This window comes from Schistocerca serialis, chromosome 11, assembly GCF_023864345.2.
Source record: "Schistocerca serialis cubense isolate TAMUIC-IGC-003099 chromosome 11, iqSchSeri2.2, whole genome shotgun sequence".
Lineage (NCBI taxonomy): Eukaryota > Metazoa > Arthropoda > Insecta > Orthoptera > Acrididae > Schistocerca > Schistocerca serialis.
In genome coordinates, this window is record NC_064648.1 from 103,797,843 (window position 1) to 103,823,387 (window position 25,545).

At 40.1% G+C, this 25,545-nt stretch overlaps 1 protein-coding gene across 1 annotated transcript in view; it reads left to right on the plus strand.

The window, feature by feature from the left end:
• Positions 1-25,545, plus strand: part of LOC126426677 (E3 ubiquitin-protein ligase MIB2) — a 224,885-nt gene that overhangs the window by 50,994 nt on the left and 148,346 nt on the right. The window contains exon 5 of the mRNA XM_050088569.1: positions 1,294-1,479. Coding sequence (XP_049944526.1) covers positions 1,294-1,479 — 186 coding nt within the window. The remainder of the gene's footprint in view (positions 1-1,293; positions 1,480-25,545) is intronic.

Below are 25,545 nucleotides of genomic sequence, written 5' to 3' on the forward strand. Positions count from 1 at the left end.
TTCTTATTATTGCCAGTCTGCATTTTATATCCTCTTTACTACTGGGACTGTGAGTTATTTTAATAGCAAAAATAAACTGCTACTTTTAATAACTGAGTGCCTAATGTAATTTCTTTGTCACCCGATTTAATTCAATTACTCCCCATTACTATTGTTTATCTTTTGATGATGATTAACATGTAACCTCTTTTCAAGACATTATTCATTCTGTTCAGTGAAATTCCTTTGCCATCACTGACAGAAATACAATGTCATTGGTGAGCAGTATAGTTTTTATTTCTTCTCCCAGAACTTTAATTCACTCTCCAGATTTATTCTTGGTTTGCTTTACTGTGTGTTCAATGTACAGACTGGATAATGTTGGGAAGAGGCTACAACCCTGTCTCACTCCCTTCTCAACTGCTGCATCCATTTCGTGTCTTTTGATATGTACAGTGATTCCTGTGAAAATTGAAGATAATGTTTTGCTCCTTGTATTTTATTTATACAGTGCAAGTCAAAATGAATATACCATACTAATTAGAAATGGCTATAACCAAATTATGCATAGTTGTACAACAATTAGAATGGAAAAAACTTCAATTTTTTTCTTACATGCATTAGAGAAGTTCTGAGTGACTCCCCTGGGTATCTAAGAGATGTTCAGCTTCACACCATACATTCTGAAGCAAATGTGGAGACACTGATGTGAGTGCATTACGAACGCGAACGTTGTTTCGGATTTGTTTTCAACGAAGGAGGCATATGCACAAAGTCTTTCAAATGAATCTCATAAAAATAAATCCACATTTAGTTTGGAGATCTAAGGTGGCTAGGAGCAGAACATAACTTTGTCATTTTTAGTACAACCAATCTGTCAGCTTGGAGTAAGTCAGTTTAAAAATGTGTGTACCTCCATACCCCAAGGGGGTGTTTTCGCAATGATCAAAATTTTGAGTATTCTTTTACATTCTCTGTGATTCGTACTTGTGTATAGCTATGCATTAAATAATTTATAGTCGGTATATATCTTGTGAAAAGTGCTGTGAGAGATGTATGTGCTATGTCAACTGTATCTATGACATTCAGATAATTAATATTTTGCTAACCTGGAGATGGCCTCAAAACTGAAAAATAAAAAAATTATTTAAGTTGACTAAGTGTAGTATGAAGTTTCTTCAGTCTGCCATATGAATTTCTGTTTCTTCCTGCAACTGCAAAATGGAAGATGACTACCTGTAACCTTGTTCGATTGCTGGCACATAACTGTTTGAAAGTGCGAGGGCGAGGTATTCACTTTCACACACGTTACAGGGAAGACCGGTAGAGTGATCGACATTCACGGCTGGGACAACGAATCGGGACGGTCGGTGGCGAACGTGACGTGGACGTCGGGCTCGACCAACGTGTACCGTGTCGGGCACCGCGGCAAGGTGGACCTGAAGTGTGTGCAGGAGGCGTCGGGAGGCTCCTACTACAGGGATCACTTGCCTGTGCTCGGTACGTGGAGTCGTGGTAGGGTACTGAGAATCTCAGCTACAGCTTAAAGTGCTTCAGTTTTCACTACTGATTGTGTTCATTGAACATAATTGGGTGATGCGTAGTCCAATGTGACCAGTTGCTTCAACTTTAGGAGTGGAAATGTGAACACACATACATACGAGGTGTGATTGGTAAGTAACAGGAATTTTTGTTTTTCTTAAATTAACTTCATTTATTCACTACCAACTACTACTTTGTCCCCTTGAAAGTAATTCCCCCCCAGATACAATACACCAGTGCCAGTGCTTTGTCCAATCTGGGAAGCACTTCTGGAACTCGCCTTTCATTATGGTGTTCAGCGATTCTGTTTTCGTCTCATCATTGGTGGCAAAATTGTGTCCCTTCATTGTTCTCTTCATCCTCGGGCGATGAAAGTAGTAGTAGAGGGCCACGATTGGTGTATGTGATGCCTGAAGCAACATAACAATTTTTTCTCCCCCCCCCCCTCTCCCCCCCCAAAAGATCAGAAACAAGCATAGATGTATAAGCAGGAGCATAATCATGAAGCAATTTCTGCGAGTGGTTTTGCCACAATTCTCGTTGTTTTCTTCGGTTTCCTCCATGTAAATGGCACATAATTTCGAGGTAGTATTCCTTATTGACCATACAACCATAAGGCAGGAACTCATGATCTACTATTCCATTGTAAAAACTTGTCTCTTTTTTTTTTCAGACGCTTTCCATTGGGACATTTGGGCCTCAGTTTCAATGTCACACCCGTATACCCATGTTTCATCACCTGTTGTACCCTCCATCAGAAGTTCTGGATCATTGTCGACTTCATTAAGCAATTTCTGACTGATATGTACGTGGTGAGCAAAGATGAGCAGACACGTGTGCAAAGTAGTGTGCTGGAGAGTGAGTTAGTAGGAAAAAGTGAGGGGCAAGAAGGGGGCGGGGGAGAGGGGCTTCAGTGAAAGATGGTGAAGAATAATGGAAAAGGCCACTCTTTTTTATTTTATTTTTGTCATTTTATATAGTGTCTGGTTCTCCAATATTTATTTGGTCATTGAGCAACAGTTTATTTTGTTTCAGTGCTTTTTCTACAAGGGAGGGGTTTTTTTTTTTTTTTTTTTTTTTTTTTTTTTTTTTTTTTTTTTTTTTTTTTTTTTTTTTTTTTTTTTTTTTTTTGGAAAGGAAGAAGGTGTCTGTCTTTACTGTTTCTTTTGATGTTCATATCTTTTTCAATGGAGCTTGCTCTGTGGTATTCCTGTTTAAGATGGTTTTTACCATATTTCCATGTTCTGATGCGTCCCTTGTATCTTGTATCAAATAGCATTTGTTTACTTCTCCCTAATGTGGAAAGTTGCTTCATCACTTAACGTGATGTGTTGGGTGAAAGTGTTATCATTGTCAATAGCATTCTGAAACTCGTCAGAAAAAGCCACATTTTTGCGTCTGTCATCATGACATAGAGCCTGTAACAGCTGTAGCGTTTACAGCTTCATAACCAACTGACATTTTGAAACATGCCAAATTGATGTTGTAAGCAGTTGTAACTCCTCACTGGAATTATGAGTCAGTTTTGTAGGACCATGTTGGAAAGCAGTTTGAATTTGTGTGATAGTTTTGTTACTAACACGAGGGTGAGAAAGACTCCTCCTTTATGTAGACATTGTGTGTCTACAAACTGTCGATACTGACCACGAATGTTCCGTCCATTTGGAGGATCGGTACCACAACCTGAACTGTATTTCTCTATACTCGCGGAATTGCACTTCACAAACTTGAGGGCACAAAATGATTTCTGGTTTGGAGTAGTCATTTTGCAATGTGTGACAGCAACTGAGCAACTAGAGGACAACAAACTTCTACTGGCAATGAATATAAACTATACAGTATATTCATCCCTCCAATAACTCAGCCGTGGTGCTTCTAACTAAATAAAAAATAATAATTTTACAAATTTGGCTTGGCTTGCTTAAAAATTGTATATGTTGGGAGATTACAATTACTTTTGTTCTAGTTATAACAGTAAATTCCTACACGAGGCTGCAATGCGATTTTGCTACATCTTTGGTTCATAAATTGTTATAAAAAAAAATTTCTTTTGTATGAAATGCTAATGAGATAAATATTGCAATGTTTCATAATTTATGTTAATAAACGTCTTTCATAAAATAGATCTACTCCAAGCCAAAGTTATCTGTAATATCGGCTTGTGGAATTTGAGTAAGATCACAAAAGATATTTGACCGTACTGCCTATAATGAAAATGATCAAGGTTTTTTTAACGTGATTACGAAAATTGCAGATTGCTCCTCCAAATACACACTATGGTTAAATGTCGGTGAAGCAAACTTGGAACTCTCCCATGAAAACCTCATCTTTAAAATATGCTACTTGCGTCGCAGTATTTTTGAAATTATGTTGTAACTGAGATTGCATAAATAATATACACGATTTTGAATAACTCTTGGCTTTCAATTACACTTTGTGATCAAAGGTATCTGGACACTCCCACCTACTGCCAGGTACTCCGTATCGACGACTTGAGTAGTCTGTAGACATTGTGAGCGGGCAGAATGGGGCTCCGCGGAACTCACGGACTTCGAATGTGGTGAGGTGATTGGGTGTCACTTGTGTCATACGTCTGTACGCGAGATTTACACACTCCTAAACATCCCTAGGTACACTGTTTCCGATGTGATAGTGACGTGGAAACATGTAGGGACACGTACAGCACAGAAACATACAGGCCGACCTCGTCTGTTGACTGACAGAGACCGCTGACAGTTGAAGAGAGTTGTAATGTGTAATAGGCAGACATATATCCAGACCGTCACACAGGAATCCCAAACTGCATCAGGATCCACCGCAAGTATTACGACAGTCAGGCGGGATATGAGAAAATGTGAATTTGGTGGTCGAGTGGCTGCTCATAAGCCACACATCACGCCGGTAAATGCCAAACGATGCCTCGCTTGGTGTAAGGAGCGAAAACATTGGACGATTGAGCAGTGGAAAAACGTAGTGTGGAGTGACTAATCATGGTACACAATGTGGAAATCTGATGGCTGGGTGTGGGTATGGCAAATGCCCGATGAGCTTCATTTGCCAGTGTGTGTAGTGCCAACAGTAAAATTTGGAGGCGGTGGTGGTATGGTGTGGTTGTGTTTTTTATAGAGGGGGCTTGCACCCACTTTTGTTTTGCATGGCAGTATCACAGCACAGGCCTACATCGATGTTTTAAGCACTTTCTGTTGTGTCGGTATCTGGGCCGACACCGTGAAGTTGAGATGGCTGAAAAGGCAAGCTAGACTAACGCTGTAGCCGATAGGGCACGCAAGGCTAACGCAGACGGGCGTGAAGTCTGGAACATGAGAACTTATAAATGAATAAGAAGGAAAGTATGTAGATGCTTATTACTTATCTTTTTATTAGTCCTTGGAATACATCTCTCTTGAATACTCGTAAGCTATAGGCACTGATACAAATGGCGCCTTGCTAGTTCGTAGCCATTAACTTAGCTGATGGCTATTCTGTCTCTCGGCTAATGAGAGAGAAAGGCTTCGTACAACTGGTCGGTAGCTAGGTTCTCGTACAACTGGGGCGAGTGCTCTCTCGTATCACGAGACCTGCCTTGGTGGTGGCGCTAGGTCTGCGATTACACAGTGGCGACACGCGGGTCCGACATGTACTAAATGGACCGCGGCCGATTTAAGCTACCACCTAGCAAGTGTGGTGTCTGGCGGTGACACCACACTTTCTTGCTTCCCACTGTTGACAAGCAATTTGGGGATAGCGATTGCATCTTTCAACACAGCCAAGCACCTGTTCGTAATGCACAGCCAGCGTTGGAGTGCTCGCACGACAATAACGTCCCTGTAATGGACTGGCCTGCACAGAGTCCTGACCTGAATCCAATAGAACACCTTTCGGGTGTTTTGGAATGCTGACTTCGTGCCAGGCCTCACCGACTGATGTAGATAACTCTCCTCCGTGCAGCACTCTGTGAAGAATGAGCTGCCACTCCCCAAGAAACCTTCCAGCACCTGATTGAACGTATGCCTGCGAGAGTGGAAGCTGTCATCAAGGCTAAGGGTGGGCCAACACCATATTGAATTCCAGCGTTACCAATGGAGGGCGCCACGAACTTGTAAGTCATTTTCAGCCAGGTGTCCGGATACTTTTGATCACATAGTGTATATTTTTGATATAACGCTTACATTAATTCTGCAATTAACAGCAGTTAGAATCAGAGTGAAACCAGCAAAGGGAAATGATGCAAATGAGAATTTGAATGCTAATGAAAGGCACTATGTTTTTTCGTAACTGATATACGGATTGTGAAAAAACATTCTCTTCATGTTACGATGTAACTTGTATTGTCTCTCTATGATTTAGTTTTTCCTTACTCGTACATAATCTTAACAAGAGTGCTGGTACATTATGATTACTTATACATAACAAACAAAACATGAAAACTATGTAAAAACTTGTTCACTTAAGAGAAGAGGTGGCACATCCAGCTATCTATAGTTTTGACAACATAATACTTTGTCATACATGTATCCTTTATGAAACACCCTGTATATTGGAAAGAGAGGAGGATGCGTTAACATAGATTAAGTCCAGGAAGGTGTTGGGATGTGTCGTAGAGCGAGTTCCAATCTCCAGAGACCAGGGACACTACTATGAATTGAGAGGATCTAGACTGCCTGTGTAATGCAGCAGTAATAGGCACTCCGCTCCCATCAATTGTGCTGCTGGCTGCTGAGTGTCCCTAAGGCAGATAGTTCTTCTGTGCCTATTTGTACACTCAGTCAGTTTTGTGGTGGCCATTCCTGTGGCATACAAGAACTGGTCACCTTGTGGATACCCAGTTGCGTAGCACGCTCTACAGCGTAACGGATAGTATCTGTGTGTCTGCTACTGCCACATCTACATCTACATCCATACTCTGAAAGCCGCCTGACAGTGTGTGGAGGGGGGTACCTTGAGTACCTCTATCGGGTCTCCCTTCTATTCCAGTCTCGTATTGTTCGTGGAAAGAAGGATTGTCGGTATGCCTCTGTGTGGGCTCTAATCTCTCTGGTTTTATCCTCACGGTCTCTTCGTGAGATATACGTGGGAGGCACCAATATACTGCCCGACTCTTCGGTGAAGGTATGTTCTCGGAACTTCAACGAAAGCCCGCACCGAGCTACTGATCTTCTCTCCTGCAGAGTCTTCCACTGCAGTTTATCTATCATCTCTGTAACGATTTCGCGATTACTAAATGATCCTGTAACGAAGCGCGCTGCTCTCCGTTGGATCTTCTCTATCTATTCTATCGACCCTATCTGGTACGGATCCCACACTGCTGAGCAGTATTCGAGCAGTGGGCGAACAACCGTACTGTAACCTACTTCCTTTCTTTTCGGATTGCATTTCCTTAGGATTCTTCCAATGAATCTCAGTCTGGCATCTGCTTTACCGACGATCAACTTTATATGATCATTCCATTTTAAATCACTCCTAATGCGTACTCCCAGATAATTTATGGAATTAACTGCTTCCAGTTGCTGACCTGCTATATTGTAGCTAAATGATAAGGGATCTATCTTTCTATGTATTCGCAGCACATTACACTTGTCTACATTGAGATTCAGTTGCCATTCCCATGTGGGCCATTTGGATGCTCCCACCTAATCCCCCCCCCCCCCCCCCCCCCACCCCTCTCTCACTCTCACTCTCTCTCTCTCTCTCTCTCTCTCTCTCTCTCTCTCTCTCTCTCTCTCTCTGTTTAGTCGATTCTGGCTTTCCGTGGCCCCTGAACTGGAGCACGTCAATTTCTTCTGTCCTGTAACTTCTCCCAAAGGCTTTCCAGGAGGGGATCCGTTACTTCTGTAACACTATTGATTCCTCTCGCCCTTTGCCCTCCTCTTCCCTTTATGCCTTAGATCTTCCCCATCATTAACTTCTTTTGTAGCAAGTCGTGTCTTTTTGTAACATGCTCAATGTAGGTCAGTTTTTGTTTCATTGTCAGACCTGCCAGGTAGCAGTCTGGTTTTGTTAGCTGTAATATTGACCTAATAGCATCAGGGTTGGAAAAGAACAAGATATTGTCCTATTTCCAAATGGCATAGAAGAACTTCAAGTATTGGTTAGTGAACTTGCATTAGTGTGCTCTGAAGTTGGACTAAAAATGAACATTGATAAAACCAAGATAATGATAAGTGGATGGACACCTGAGGAAAGTATATCAGTTGGACATACACAACTCCAAAGAGTCACAGAAAATATCTATCTGATTCAACTGACAAGCATGAAAGGAGATTTGAAACGAGAAATATTGTGATCAATTAAATTGGGCTGGCAAGCTTATGGGAGGCACTCTTTAATTTTGAAATCTAAGATGTCAGTTGAGTTGAAGAAATCTATTTTTGACCAATATATATTGCCAGTAATAACTTATGGCTGTGAAACATGTACATTAAATGAGTTCATTGTTAGGAAGCTAACAGTAGCCGAAGGAGGATTGTTGAAAGATCAGATTACACAAAAAAAGACAGGAAGAAGTTGAAATAAGAGACGAGCAACGAAGGTCACCAACATAATGGAAAGAGTGAATACATTCAAATGGCAGTGGGTTGGCCGCTTTGTTCAAACAAAAGATGTTAGATGGTCTAAACAAGTCCTAGACTGGAGGCCAATTTACCAAAAAAGACCTAGAGGAAGACCACCAGACAGATTGGACAGAGATATAAGGAAGTCAGTGGGATTCAGTTGGCAACAGAAAGCTTAGGATCAGAAGAAATGGAAGATCTTACTGGGATGCTTCATTACCGGCTGACTCAAGGAGGCCACATCATTAAGTGATAGAACTGACTGATGATGATGAAGAATATTGACCAATCGTTCTATTTCTAGCCCGTGGAACTCTGCGGTGTTGGAGGGAACTCCTCAATTTCGAGGTGTCCATTCTATGCTGGTCAGTCGTTCTTATGGGCTGTGTCTCACATCCGTAAATCACAACTGGAAAGTCCGTAGTCCCTACTTTATGAACCTTTGTTGTTAAAGTTATGTCTCTACTCCTTATAATTAAGGTTGGACATTTCCCTCTGCCAAGTAGCTAGTGTCTCTTGATTTTTTGGCTACAGTCACCATTGGCAGAAATCTGAGAGCCTAGATAATTGAACATAAAAACAACCTCCCTTATTTCTCCTCTTGTATACCACGAAGTGGTAGGTATAGTTGGCATAATTTTAATTTTCTTGACATTCAGCGCTAGACCAGCCTATGCACTTTCTTCTTTCACCTTCATTGAGGGGATCTTTACTTTAACTTCACTGTCTGCCATCAGAATGGTATTTATATTTATCTGAGCTATTTTAATTCAGATTTTTTCTTCATGTAACCTTGCATTCCTCATAATGTGCTCTGCATACAGATTGAATACCCAATATTACTATCTCACAAATCGGTAGCAGGGGAAAAAAATTTATTTTGTTTGGCCATCTAGGACTTGTTTGGCAGTGAACTTTGCTTTATTTGAAGCCCATATTTCCTTCATTCTTTGTAAATGGGCTTGCTTACACTTCTCTGTCCAAGGGCCCCGCATATTCCTTTTGGTTGCTCTGCTCTGTAACGCCTGTTTGTCACTGTCTTGCTGTGGGGGAAATATCTCTGTCACAGGCATTTTTGGGTTTAATTTGTAGGTGTTGGAGATCATCTTTGGTATTTCTGAACTGGGGCATTGTGATTTTGAGGTTTGAATAAAAAAAGTGAAAGATCTTCTTGTCAACTTGTTTCCATCCATTCGTTTGAAGTGACCATAAAATTGTACGTGTCTTTGGCAACTCTCTCTCTAATTTTCTCTGTTTTGACATAGACTTGCTTTTGGGAACTTCTTTGGTTGATGCTGTTCTTGTAATTGGATCCCGTGATTCCCGTAATAATTCTGCACCCTCTTTTCTCCAGTTCTTCAAGGAGGCCTCTTTTTACATTTAGAGATAGGCATTCAGCTGCATATGTATTTGTTCCTTATCCCTCGAATGGGCACGCCTAAGTATAAAGTGCGCCATCGACAAATAACGGTGTCTCCTACCGTTCCCTCATTGTTTTAAAAGTGTGAGCCAATACCTGTTCCTTCATTGTTGCTTCAGCTAACACAGTGCTAAGTTGTGCTGTCATATTCCAAGTGAGCCACAGTGCTGTGCAATAAACAGCAAGCTAGGTGAGGAAAAATTTACAGTCTATTCAAGAAAATGAGCCCGATTCTGAGCTAGTGGCACACTCCACAGTGAGGCAGTTGTCTACAAGAAAAATAGCAACCGAATAAGCGTAAGAATAGAATAGAAGTTTATTGTCTCGTAACATACAATTTCAAGCTATTCCCTTAATTTACCAGATACTCATCAAAAAACAAAAACTTGTTCAAATTTTCCTTATAATATCATTAATATAATATATTGTACTGAACAGTTAATTAGTGAAGCAATTAATAATAAGTTTTCTTCAAAAGTAACAAACGTTTAAAAATTGACAGTCCGTGTTTAATTCAAACCAGGTATCTAGTTTTTCTAAAGTATTTATTACAGTTTGGGGAATTTGGTCAGTACTGTTACATGCAGTGATTGTAGATGTTTCATCTGCAAATAAAACTGAGTGACACTCAATAATTAAATCACTGAAGACTAAGAGCTGTCATGGATGTGATGGAGTGCCTAGCAGAATATTAAAGTATTGTGCTGCACATGTTAGCCCTGTATTTAGCCATATTTGTAATTTTTCCTATAGTAAAGTCGCTTGATAAAAAGGGAGAAAAGGATAATGTAGACAATTTTAGACATGTTTCTATGTCATCAGTGTTTGCTAAAGTTATTTAAAGGGCTATGTACGTAAGAATAATTGATCATTTTATATCACATAATTTGCTATCAAATGTACAGTTAGGCTTTAGAAGTGGTTTAACAGCTGAAAATGCTAAATTCTCTTTTCTTTGTGTGGTATCAGATGGGTTAAACAAAAGGTTTCGAACACTAGGCATATTTTTTGATTGTGTTGATCACAAAATATTGCTCCAGAAGTTGGACCATTACGGAAGACAGGGAGTAGCTCACAATTAGTTCACCTCTTTAGCAACAGACAGCGAAAGGTCATTATTCACAGTGTTGAGAAACTGCTGTGATGTGGGGTCTGAATGAGGTACGCTCAAATGGGGGGGTGCCCCAGGGATCAGTATTGGGGCCACTCCTGTTTGTTATTATGTAATTGATATGCCCTCTAGTATTATGGGTACACTAGCTTGGTAGTAAAGGATGTTGTGTGTAACATTGGCTCGATTTCAAATTGTGCAGTTCATGACATAAGTTTGTGGTTTGGAGAAGATAAACTAACACTAAATCGCAGTAAGACTCAGTTTTTACAGTTTCTAACAGACAATTCAACGAAACCCGACATTTTAATTTCACTGAATGGGCATATGATTAGCGAAACTGAACAGTTCAAATTTCTAGGTGTTCAGATAGATTGGAAACTGTAGTGGAAAGCCCACATTCAGGATCTTGTTCAAAGACTTAATGCCGCTATTTTTACTGTTTGAACAGTATCTGGAGTGAGTGATCATTCGACATGAAAATTAGTCTACTTCGCTTATTTTCATTCGCTTATGTCGTATGGTATTATATTTTGGGGTAACTCTTCCCATTCTAAAAGGATATTTTTGGCTCAGAAATGGGCGGTTCGGGCAATAAGTGGTGTAAGTTTACAAAGCTCTTGTCGACCCCTGTTCATGAGGCTGAGTGTTTTGACTCAGTTAATAATCGGCAGAAATCAAACCTGCATTAGGATCGAACTTCCTTAACCCTTTTGCTGAATGGTGTGCAGTATACTGCTGCACTCAGTTTCGGTAAGTTACAACAAGAATTCAAAAATCTTGGCAGTAACCCATGTTCTTTCAAATCAAAGCTGAAGAGTTTCCTCATGGGTCACTCCTATTCTGTCGAGGAGTTTCTTGAAAAATTAAGCTGATTCTTGTTGTATTGTTGATTGTGTTTACTTAAACTTATGGCTTGACTTTTATGTTTTTCTGTTATTACTTTTATGTTGTAATTTCATGTACTGACACGTTCCATGACCTTGGAGATTTGCTCCTGAATTGGTCCTATGGAAATTAACATGCAAGTAAATAAAAAATAAGTACTTGCTCTCTCCTGCTCAAATTTTTATGTTGTCATTCATGAATTCTTCTACTGCATAATAACATTTCAGCACTAGTTTCTCATATAAGATTTTTTCAGAGTTTCTAAATTTATGCTGAGCAATTCTCTTCCTTTCACTTCGTTATAAATTTTCATATCCATATAATGTGGAGTTTGAGCAAAATGTTTTAAACGGTGGGTGGGAAGCATAAAGTTATTTTGATTTCTGGTGTTGTAATCGTGTTGAAAATGATTTGCTACAAATAAATCAGAGTTGGTGTAGATTTCTTTTTTTTTTTTTTTTTTTTTTTTTTTTTTTTTTTTTTTTTTTTTTTTTTTTTTTTTTTTTTTTTTGAGGTTCTATAGTTTTCAGTAACTCCATAAACAGAGCCCAATAATCAGAATGTCCTAAACCTTAGCAAACTTATTTGCCTCATTATAAGTATACCGTAATTGGTTAAAATATTATCTATAAATGTTGCAGACATTTTGCTTACTCAAGTAAGATCAGTGAAATTAGCAAAGAAACCTCATATTTGAATCACATCACTGAATTTTGTAGAGTTTTTTTGGCTTCACTGGCTAGATCTATGTTGAAATCAGCAGATATGACCCTTTTCTTGCTTTTGTTTTTAAGTTTTTGCAATAATCACTGGGATTTTGAACAAAAAGTGTTTCATTATTTCTGTGCCTGGAATTATATCATCATCATCAGTTATCTGCTATATTAGCAGGTCCTTTGCCTCTCCATTTTCTGCGATCCATTGCTTCCTTCTTAAGGCTGCTGTATGTTGTACCGTCCATCATGTCATCCAGTATCTGCAATCTCTTCCTTCCTCGCTTCCTTTTCCCTTCTACATAACCTTCTAAAACTGTTTTTATCAGTCCGTCATTCTTTCTTAATATATGCCCAATCCAATTTCTTTTTCTTCTCTTTATTACATCTAGTAACTGCCTTTTCTCTCCCACTCTTCTCAGTACCTCTTCATTTTTTACTCTGTCCATCCAACTTATTCCTTCCATCTTCCGCCATGTCCAGATCTCAAAAGCCTCCAGCCTTTCTCTGTCTTTTTTCCTCATAGTCCATGTTTCAGCGCCATATAGAAGAACACTCCATACAAGACATTTTATGAGTCTCTTTCTGAGTTCTCTGTCCATACCGCTGCAGAAGATTCTCCTTTTCTTATAAAACGCCTCTTTTGCCATTGCTATCCTTGTTTTAATTTCTGTGGTGCACTTCCAGTCGGTGTCTATCCTGCTTCAAAGATACTTAAAATTTTGCACCTGTTCTAGTTTTTCTCCATTCAGCACAATTTTTAGTTCCTTATTTCCTCCTATTGCCAATACTTTTGTTTTATTTGTGTTAATTTTCATTCCATATTTTTTTCCGTTAGTTGCAATGGTGTCCACCAAATCCTGTAATTCTTTTTCCTCCGTGGCTAAAAGGACCATGTCATCAGCAAATCTCAAGCACCCTACTCTTCTTCCTCCAATTTCTACTCCTTTGTCATCTAATGAGCATTGGTCAATCATATTTTCCAAGTACAGGTTGAAAAGAGTAGGTGATAAACAGCATCCTTGTCTTACTCCTTTCCCTAGTCTGATCCAGTTTGTACTTTCTCCTCTCACTTTAACTGAAACTTTTTGATTAAGGTACAATGAGTTTATAAGTCTTCTGGTTTTCCAGTCCACTCTCTTTTCCCTCATAATAGTCGCCAGCTTGTCCCAAACCACATTGTCAAATGCCTTTTCTAAATCGATGAAGCACATATATAGGTCTCTTCCTTTTTCAATAAACCTTTCTCCTAAGATTCGTAGGAGCCCTATTGCATCTCTGGTGCCCGTATTCCGTCTAAAGCCAAACTGCTCCTCGCCGAGATTCTCCTCTATTACTTTTTCAAGTCTTTTATTAATTATTCTTAACATCACTTTGGCTGCATGTGAAATGAGGCTGATTGTCCTGTGCTCGCTGCATTTCTTGGTTCCTTGTTTTTTCGGCAATGGAATCATAACTGTTGTCAAAAAGTCCTCAGGCCATTCACCACTGTCATATATTTTATTACATAACCTCAATATTTCTCTTATTCCATTGTGGTTCAAGCATTTTAGTATTTCTCCCGGTATTGTATCTGTACCTACTGCTTTGCCATTTTTCATTGCAGCAATAGCAGACTTTACTTCTTCCATTATGATGGTCGGTCCTTTCTCTTCATCACTTACACTGTTGTGTGATTCAAGTTCCAGAGTTTCTGGTCTGCTATTTGTGTCATATGGCTCTTTTATATATTCTTCCCATCTCTGGGGGACATCGTCACGATCTTTATACACTACCTCTTCGTCTTTACTCAAAATTTCCATAGTAGCACTTCCCGCTCTGTTTTGTTCCCATGTCATAGTCTTTACTCTGTTGTATAGTAAGTCGTATCTTCCTTTCCTGTCCAGTTCTTCAATTTCATCACATTCCTCTTTTAGCCATTTTTTCCTAGCCTGCTCTGTTTCTCTTCGCAGTTCGTTATTTAACCTTCGGTATATCTTTCTTGCATCTTCAGTGTTCTTGTTTTTCAATTTTCTTCTCTCCTCCATCTTGGAAATCATTTCTTGTGTGACCCATGGTTTTTTTGACCTTTTCCCTTTTACATATCCTATATTTTGCTGTCCTGCTTTAATGATTCCTTCTTTCAGCATATTCCAGTACTCGTTGGCATTATCAGGTGCTTCTTTGTCTCGTAATGTGTTTAGAAAGTCCCGAGACAGCATTTCTGTAATTTGTTCTTTGTTGGACCTTATCTTCTCTAGATCCCATTTCTTCACCATTGTCGCCTTTTTCAGTTTTTTCATTCTTATTTCTATTTCTGCCATAAGTAAGTTGTGGTCACTATTAATATCTGCACCTGGTAATGTGTGCACCTTCTTGATTCCATTCCTGTATCTTTCTTCTACCAGTATAAAATCGATTTGGTTTCTATATTTATCCCCTGGTGATTTCCAAGTGTAGAGCCTCCTCTTATGGTTCTTGAACCATGTGTTTGCCACTATCAGCTGCCTTTCCCTGCAGAAGTCAATTAACCATTCACCTCTGTCATTTCTCTTTCCAAGACCATGACTGCCTACTATGTTTCCCTCTTTCCCTTCTCCCACAATGGCGTTCCAGTCTCCCATTACTATTTTGCAGCATTTTTTATTTTCGTCCATTATTCTCTCTATTACATTGTACATTTCCTCTACAATTTGGTCATCATGTTCTGAAGTTGGCATATACACCTGGACAATCAGTAAATCTTTTTGTGCTCCTTTCAGCCTTACACCAATAACCCGGTCATTTGCATAGTCTACATATTCCACACATTTAGCCAATTCCTTTGTCATAATCATTCCTACTCCATTAATTCCTTTTACTTCTCCTCCTGAGTAGTAGAATACATATTCATCTGACTGCAACTCTCCATGTCCATTCCATCTTACTTCAGCAACTCCTACGAGGTCCATATGATTCTTTTCCATCTCTCTTTTAAGGTTTTCTAGTTTTCCTGCTTGTAGCAGAGTTCTGACATTCCAGGTACCAATTCTCGTTTTGATTTTTTGCCTCCTTTCAAGTTGTCCCCCCCGGAGATCCGAATGGGGGACTATTTTACCTCCGGACACTGATTTAACATGAGAGGAAGCCATTTTTTGTGCATAAAATGGAGACTGCATTATGCAGGGAAGGTAATCTGGAATTATATACACAGATAAAATTACAATATTTTGCCCTAACTCTACACAGCAGCTTTCAAATATTCATTCTTCATTAAGGGAATCGAAATCAGTTCTTGGTCTATATTCCATTGATCTGTCCACAAGTATGCATGATCCTGCTCGTGTTAAATTACTCTTACAAAAGCTGCTGGCAACATAAAAATTATCAAAGTTATTTAAGATGTTGATACTATTCTTTGTAAGCCAGTATTGATTCAAGCATTCAATCTTGATATTTGGCATTTCTTACAAAATGACTTGCTAGTCATTAAGTTTTGTTTCTCTGCCATTTGTATAGTTCGAAATTAACCCATTTATGTTAAAGTGCATTATGACCGTATTGAATATTCCTAATGGCATCTGTTTTGAAATGCTGTTTGTGTATTTTTGTTTCAACTTTATTATCAATTTTTACACCCCAATATCTGCATGCCAGTTTCCCTTACTAAGTATGATCTTACAAATATCACTGTACATATTGTCGAATGTTGCCGATCCTGGCTTGCTTAGAAGCAGCCCTTCTTGTCTTAAACATTTATCACTGGTAAATTTATTTGAATCCACGAAAACTCCACCAAATCTGTTGAACTGCTCTCTGATGCAATTTGACTGGGATCAGAAGAAACTGTGCTGTTTAATGCTTTGAGCGGGTTGTTAGTGTGTTGTACCACTTGTACGTGGCAACAGAGTGATATAATGAAAGTTTATTTTATTATTGTTTAATTAAACAGTGTTTTACCCCATGTAATGTAAGTTTATTTTTTCATTGTTTGATTGAACTATGATTAAACTGTGATTGTGCTCGTATATTTTTACCATGGTAATATAAAGACAGCTATTCTTTACATATGTACAAAGTACGCTGTGTGCCTGCTCAATTATAAAAAGCTAAAAGCCCCCTCGAGGGTTAAGAGCTTCCTTGTCCATTTTATTTTTCGTAATGGTCTCACCCAGGTACTTAAATGTTTCTACCCTGATGATTGTGTTTCATTGGGTAGGGTGGGAGGGGAGTTACCTGTATTACAGCCCATCTGCAAACATAGAAATTTTTGTGTGATCTGTCACATTTAGTGGTATATCTCTTGACAAGTTTAAAGAGAAGCAAGGAAGCCAGAATGGGTTCGTCAATTCTTCCACTCACAGGTCAGTGGAATGAATTTTAATTTGTATTTTTGGTAGAGTCTCTCTATGGAGGAAAATGTTCTGTTAGTAATTATCTAGAGAAAGTGACAATTGATAAGGTGATGTAGGATAACTGTTCATTTTTATTGACATTGTTACTAAAATACTGATGGCAGATGTCCTTTTTATTTAGCTTTTGTTGTATTGTTAAAATTCAGAAATTTATTATAGTTTTATTCATAGTCCTCGATATTCTTTATACTTGTACATGCTTTTCTCCCTTGCTTCTTTTGTTTAAAAAGAGCTTTCCAATACCTAGAACAGGGGTGGCAAAGATTTTGGCTCACAGGCCGTGCCTTCTCAACCTCGCATCACATTTCCCCCACCGCCACACTTAGTTGTCCGAATGTGAGGAGGGGGAAGAGGGGAAAACAGCGAATGCGCTGCATTTAAATGGTAGTGCAGTTGCAGTGGCTGTGACTTCGTTTCATATTTCTCATTTTTGAACAACATAGATCACTAACAAAACAGGTTTTTGGTATCAATTAATTACTTTTTATATGCTGGGGATATAATATAATTTTTATCTGGTACAAACTATCGGGTGATGCTGAGGGAATTAGATTAGGAAATGAGACACTTAAAGTAGTAAAGGAATTTTGCTATTTAGGGAGTAAAATAACTGATGATGGTCGAAGTAGAGAGGATATAAAATGTAGACTGGCAATGGCAAGGAAAGCGTTTCTGAAGAAGAGAAATTCGTTAACATCGAGTATAGATTTAAGTGTCAGGAAGTCGTTTCTGAAAATATTTGTATGGAGTGTAGCCATGTATGGAAGTGAAACATGGACAATAACTAGTTTGGACAAGAAGAGAATAGAAGCTTTCGAAATGTGGTGCTACAGAAGAATGCTGAAGATTAGATGGGTGGGTCACGTAACTAATGAGCAGGTATTGAATAGGATTGGGGAGAAGATGTGTTTGTGGCTCAACGAGACTAGAAGAAGGGATCGGTTGGTAGGACATGTTCTGAGGCATCAAGGGATCATCAATTTAGTACTGGAGGGCAGTGTGGGTGGTAAAAATCGTAGAGGGAGACCAAGAGATGAATACACTAAGCAGATTCAGAAGGATGTAGGTTGCAGTAGGTACTGGGAGATGAAGAAGCTTGCACAGGATAGAGTAGCATAGAGAGCTGCATCAAACCAGTCTCAGGACTGAAGACCACAACAACAACAACAAACAAACAATCGGCAAAAGCAGAGGTGCATACAATTTCACAGAGTTTCACACTCAGGTTGCCACGTAATCGTGACATATTTGGTTTCATAATCGAGAAAAGGTCTTTCGCACAAATATGTCAATGGAAATATTGTAGCACTTTCACAAATTCATTATGGAGACTTGGAAAATCTACCTGAAGAAAGCAATGCAGACATCCTGGACAGTTTTAATGTAAAAAAGAGTTGTCGTTGAAACGGAATTACTGTGCAGGTCAATCAGTTAAGTCTGCACATGCACAGGTCACTTTCAATTGGAACGTCGGTCAGTCTCGAAAAGAGATGTAAGACTGACAGTGTCCTCAAAACCTTTATCAAACTATCCTTTAAATTATGCAAGACCACAATGAATTCTTAAAACATTGTACTTTCTTTAACTAGTGAGCTTAAGGGTCTGGACTGTCTTTCCCAGAATGTCCCTTCTGGAATGTGATTTTCTTTTTAAGTGCATCTCCACCAAATCGGAAAGAAGTCACCTTGCAATGCTTTACTGAGGGCAGTGCGCAGTCAAGTCCATTTAAAATGAGAAGTCTGCAATACATTCCGGATGTTCTAATTTTTGTTCCTGCCTTCCTTTTTCCTTTCATAAATTCAACGATAGTGAATTTTAAATTGAAAAATCATTCCAGGCATACCCTTGACTTAACCATCCTACTTAGCACTAATAAGAAGCTGCCATAGTCTTCATTACCATCAACAATTCCTTCAAGTGCTCCGTGTCGGCAAATTTAACGCAGAATACTTCTAGATGTACAGAACAATGAATTCCGTCTATCGAACATTGTAATTTTTTGTTCTTTCATTGTCATTTAAATTTTTAAGTTCTCTCTGCATGGTATTGTAATGTCCTTTCATAGCAAATAAGCAGTACCCGTTGCTTATGTGAATTGAGAATTCTCATCCCTCTCTTTTGTCATTCCCATTCTTTTTAAATGATTGTGACAATGGATCACTAGACGGCTCCTTTTTGCGCAAATAGCCACTGGACGTGTGTACGTCCTTCATACCACGAGCTAATGGCGTAGGATAAAGAGCAGTGACGCCAAGATTCTGCCACACTCAGAAAGTTGTGCTGATCAAAAAATGCTGTGCCGCAATTCTAAATGGGATGCTGCAATGTTACGCGTATGTCTGAGGAGAACCGAGCAAACCCTAACTTTATAAAATATTTTCTATTCTCTTTTAATCCTTTCATTCTCAAAAAAATGGTAATATGACAAATAAATTCTTCTGACGATTTAGCTTTTTCACTTTTCACCAATAAAATGTTTATTTGCACCTTTATCACAGTACAAATAAACATGTCTATTGCACTGCAGATATTACAAATACGAGGGGCGTTCAATAAGTAAAGCAACACTTTTTTTCTGAAAGCAGGTTGGTTCCATTCGGGATTCTAGTACACCATATTATTCCCCACTCTTTCAGCTAAAAAACCGTATTTTTCAACATAATCTCTGTTCAATGCGATGGCCTTATTTATGCCACCTTACCAGGAAGGCTGCACAGTACCACTCCACTGGTCGACGGCGGCGGATAAAGAAAAAAATCGAGGAGGGGGCGCTAAAGATATCTTGAGCTACCTTCACTTTTACTGTAATAAAAAATATTTGTCACATGCAGAGTTTAAGAAAAGTTTTATTTAAACTGATTATACACATATACAAGACTATGCCATCTTATGATATAAAAAAATTACAGTTGTGGTTCTTTTCCTTAAATGATGAATTCTAGGTGGGTCGAAGCGTGGAGCACTAAACACTTAACAGGAAACAGCATTAACATTAGCTTTTGTGTACTATCCTTTTCTCCAGTAATAACATACATATTCAAACACACCACAGAGAAACCCTAAATCATACTCCCATGCCCACGGCATTACTCTTCTGTCACGTGTTACAGTCATGTCTTTGTATGCCGCAATGTTGAAAAACTTCTTTCTACTGTGGCAATAGATTCAGGTAGACAAGCAAATATTTTGTACAGTGTGTGAAAAGTAGGTTAGTCAGATCTAGGACAAACAGACAACCTTGCATAACAGAATTGCAGTCAACAGATCACTCTGACCCTTGACTAATCTTCACACTTCTACTTGCTACAACTAAGACCTTTTTAGTTATTCATTCTTCAGTCTTAATATTTCTGCTTCTAAATGTAAACTAGCTTCCTATTCAGTGAATAGTCCATATTTATAACACTACGTATCGAAGGTACTCTGTACAAGAAAACAGTAGAATATTCGCGACTTTTCTCAAACAATTGCCGGACAGATTAACATATCGAGATTACTGGAATGGTCGTGACTTTGTAGCATTTCATGGGTAATCGTCCGAGTAGCCCGCGAAATCTTTAAGCAATAATCCTGTCGGGATGTCCATTAAAGTCGGATATACTTTGTGTCACGTGAGAGTAGGAGAGTCAAAACCGGTAGTAATGCGTGACGTCATCTCAAGTCGAGATTTTTTTGTAGTGCAGTTTTTGCTGAGCAATTGACACTGTGTAAGAATCAACAGGTAATGAGTTTTTTTGGACGTAGCAGATAACAATACTGAGTTATGCATGATTTTTTTTTTTTTTTTCTTGGAAAAAGATAATAATTTCTGAGTTGCTCAAGTGCACGGACAAGTCATAACTGAGTGCGGATCTTCTTTAATTTTAGAGAATTGACCTAAAACTGGTAATCCATAATCCAGAGTTGATTTGGAAAACATTCTAGAGAGCCACGGCCGAACTTTGTTATAAACAGATCGCCCACGGACTTTGAAATAACTGCGCAAAGTTTGAGATAAGCAGTAGGCTATCGCGCGTTATAGTCACGTGAAAGATTAATTGATACTCTCCGTAATTTCTTGACATTAACTTGATAATAATTATAAAAGAATTATTGGAGGTTATAGTAATCGTTGTTGGTGCTTACAGTAAATGGGGTTTAATTTACTGTTTGAATGCGACATATATTAATCACGGAATAGTCGATTGATTGATGTGTTGGTTAGCAACCAATAAACAGATTGTAAAGGAATTACTGGAATGATCATTTCAATCATTTTGGTGACCAATTGGTGACCACTACACACACACACACACACACACACACACACACACACACACACACACACACACACACACACTAGAAAACTAACTACTTTTGTTGTGAATGACATTTGGAATGGATAAGTTTTGTTTCAGCTCCTTGGATCAATAAACTTCATCCAAAGTTGGAACTTTATAAATGGTGTCATGTTCCTTCAATTTAGTAGGTCGATAAACATTATAGTCTACTCTACAATTTTCACCTTTTGAAAAAGGGAACACTTACCTTTGTAGAGAACTGTTTCGGCTTTAGTCATCAATCTTCCCAAAACGGAGATAAGGGCGACACTCACACATAGCACTACATTATTGTGATCAACCACATATGTGCCCCATTTTCACTCCCTTTTGTCGAAAATCCTGAGATATAGCTGCAGTGCGACGAAGGGAGAAGGAAGAGAGTTTGGACAGCCGAGGAGAAAAGAAGAAACCGACGGCGACGGAGCAAGAGAGAGAAAGGAGGAGAGGGGAGGTCACAACTTTTCTCGTCGGTATGTGTTAGCTATCTATGTGCCAGATAGAAATGTATAAAACACGATGACGCAGACACGCGTGCTACATGGGAAGTAAGTTGAGTCGACTGACGAAAGAAACGAACAAATAGCGTGTGGGTTCACTGGTAGGGGTGGCACAGGTGGTAATGCGGGCAGCCCTGCAAGAGGGGGGGGGGGGGGGCAGGGAAGGGGCGCGTGCCCCGTGCACGCCCCCCCCCCCCCCCCCCCCCCCACCATGTGTATCTGCCACTGCTGGTTGATATCGGAGGCAATACTGTGCTGCATCAATAACCTCATCATCGTCCACATTATGCTTACTGCAGAGTGCGTCCTTCATTGGGGCAAACAGTGGGATGTCGGAAAAGTGAGATCCGGACTGTAGGGTCGATGAAGGACAGTCCAGCAGGCATATACATTTGAGCACTGCAGGTGGTGAACGAGTGTGACAGCACTACCAGCAGAGACATCCAGTTGAGCAGTGAGGTGTTCGATTGTGATCTTTCAGTCACACCACATGAGTGTGTCTGCACATTCCAACATTGCAGCTGTATGCTGGCCTGAATGCAGCAGATCGGACAGCTTTGTGTGACATTGTTGCAATAGTGACAGACGCCTTGCCTGACAACTCGATGTACACAGCCTTCGCCGAACTGTGGCTCAGACTGGAGTTGACCACTTGGTGCTTGGACAAGTGCTGCTGAGCATGACTTATTCGACTTCAGTGCCTCCTGTTACTGAACCGGGCGTTGCAGTGGTTAGCGTGACGGACAACAGTTCAAATTCTGATTCGGCCATCCGAGTGTTGTTTTCTGTAACTCCCTATATTTTTCAAAGTCCAATTCTGCGTTGCTTTTTTTGGGAATGGCACCACTGATTTCCGTCTCATGTTTCCACAATCCAAACTTGGGTTGAGTCTCTAATGACCTCATAGTTGAATAGTTGATAAAAGCTTTTGTGAATTATGTAGATGCGAGGAGTGTTCTTTGATACTGTAAACCTCCCAGCTGCAGTCTCCACCAGCTCTCGCCCTGTGGGAGGACGTCGGTTCAATCCTGTCTCCAGCCATCCTGATTTAGGTTTTCCGTGATTTCCCTAAATCACCTCAGGCAAATGCCAGGGTGGTTCCTTTGAAAGAGCACCGCCGACTTCCATCCCTAACCCAATGTAACCGATGACCTCACTGTTCAGCTCACTCTCCCAAATCGACCATCCAACCATCCATCTATCCAACCAACCAAACAACGATCCGCAACTTGTGGTCTTGCGGTTGCATTCTCGCTTCCCAAGCACGGGGTCACAGGTTCGATTCCCAGCAGGGTCAGGGATTTTCACCTGCCTCGAGATGGCTGGGTGTTGGTGAAATGATGAAGACAACACAATCATTCATGAAAGTGGCAAGTTTCGACTGAGCAAAGGTTGGTAATTTGTACGGGCACTAATAACCGAGCAGTTGAGTGCCCCAGAAACCAAATCATCATCATCATCATCATCATCATCATCATCATCATCATCATCATCATCAACCAACCAGCCAAACAACCAACCAGCCAAACAACCAACCACTCATGCTACACTCACACCCTCCTTCTGCAGTCGTGCTTGTCCTCCATTGCATTTTACTGTGCCGACCACTGCTCTCAACCACTGTACACTGCACACCACTTCGCCTACCTGTGGCCATCGAAGTGAACTCACCGGTGCCTGTTAAAGTGCGTACGACCCGTTCGAGAAAGTAAGGAAAGTAGCAGAGTAAAATAGCACACACCAGTACTTTAAGTGTCTTTGCTTCACAAATAAAATACACTACTGGCCATTAAAATTGCTACACCAAGAAGTAATGCAGATGATAAACGGGTATTCATTGGACAAATATAATATACTACAACTGACGTGATTACATTTTCACACAATTTGGGTGCATAGATTTTGAGAAATCAGTACCCGGAACAACCACCTCAGGCCGCAATAACGTCCTTGATGTGCCTGGGCATTGAGTCAAACAGAGCTTGCATGGCGTGTACAGGTACAGCTGGAGTATTGTGACGAGACAGTTGCTCGGCCACCATTGACCAGACGTTTTCAGTTGGTGAGAGATCTGGAGAATGTGCTGGCCAGGGCAGCAGTCGAACATTTTCTGTATCCAGAAAGGCCCGAGGAGGATCTGCAACGTGCGGTCGTGCATTATCCTGCTGAAATGTAGGGTTTCGCAGGGATCGAATGAAGGGTAGAGCCACGGGTCGTAACACATCTGAAATGTAACGTCAACTGTTCAAAGTACCGTCAAAGCAAACAAGAGGTGACCGAGACGTGTAACCGATGGCACCCCATACCATCACAGCGGGTGATACGCCAGTATGGCGATGATGAATACACGCTTCCAATATGCATTCACCGTGATGTCGCCAAACACGGATACGACCATCGTGATGCTGTAAACAGAACCTGGATTCATCCAAAAAAATGACATTTTGCCATTCGTGCACCCAGGTTTGTCGCTGAGTACACCATCGCAGGCACTCCTGTCTGTGATGCAGCGTCAAGAGAAACCGCAGCCACGGTCTCCGATCTGATAGTCCGTGCTGCTGCAAACGTCGTCGAACTGTTCCTGCAGATGGTTGTTGCCTTGCAAACGTTCCCATCTGTTGACTCAGGGATCGAGACGTGGCTGCACGATCCGTTACAGCCGTGCGGATAAGATGCCTGTCATCTCAACTGCTAGTGATATGAGGCTGTCGGAATCCAGCACGGCGTTCCGTATTACCCTCCTGAACCCACCGATTCCATATTCTGCTAAAAGTTATTCGATCTCGACCAACGTGAGGAGCAATGTCGTGATACGATAAACTGAAATCGCGATAGGCTACAATTCAACCTCTATCAAAGTTGGAAACATGATGGTACGCATTTCTCCTCCTTACATGAGGCATCACAACAACGTTTCACCAGGCGACACTGGTCAGCTGCTGTTTGTGAATGAGAAATCGGTTGGAAACTTTCCTCATGTCAGCACGTTGTAGGTGTCGCCACCGGCGCCAACCTTGTGTGAATGCTCTGAAAAGCCAATCATTTGCATATCACAGCATCTTCTTCCTGTTGGTTAAATTTTGCATCTGTAGCACGTCATTTTCATGGTGTAGTACTTCTAATGGCCAGTAGTGTAGTTATGCCACTCCAGATTGTAGTTAACTTTTTTGCCCAAAGACTATATTGGAATTGAACAGATTCTTTTTGATCGCTAATGCGACGGGAAATGGGCACAAAATCTCTTGTGTTAATTCAATAAAAATTTCATTTTAAGATTCTGCCTAGTGTTAATGCAGTCTGTTTTTGTAACTATAGAGGCCAAAGATACTTCACTGCATTTAGTGTTACCCTCTGTATCCAGACAATTTGCTACAAAAAAAATTTTAATTGTAATTTAATGTTATATGAGGGTCGTTCGGAAAGTAAGAAATGTATTTTTTTCTGCAAACATTTTTATTTGATATAATCAAATGCAACTGTATTTAACATACAATTTGATACCCAAGCTATTTTCTGCATGGTCACTACTCAAATTTAGGCACTTGTCATACTGGCTTACCAGTTTTCTATGCCTTCTGCATACCGAGTTGCTACCAAATTGTGGAACCACTGATTCACGACTTCTTTACGTTTATCATAAATTCCGTACTGTTGTCCACTCAAAAACATCTTTCAGTTGGGAAATAAATGATAATCACTTGCTGGTGAGTCCAGCCTGTATGGCAGATGTCGCCGAAGTGAGTTCTGTGTCACTGGCACAGTGTGTAGACGTGCATTATCGTGAAGGAGATGACTCCACTGGCTAGCATTCTTCTCCACATGTAATTGAGTTTTTAATAGTGTAGCATGTGACAGTAGGCCACTGCAGTCCACTAATTTTGAAATGCCTGTCGTCTTAGATTTTTGTTTAGATTCTCACTTCGAGTCTCGATCAGCCGTCACTGAGAGCCGGCCCGAACGATCTCTGTTGCGAATATTCGTCCATCTGTCATTAAACGAGATATGCCACTTCAAGAATGTCACTTCATTTGTGACATTACCGTAAACGTCAGTTATTCGTCTACGAATTTCGACGAGTTAGAGTTTTTGTGAATTTAAAAAGTCGATAACTCTGTACACCTCACACTTAGCGGGATCGTCAATTTTATC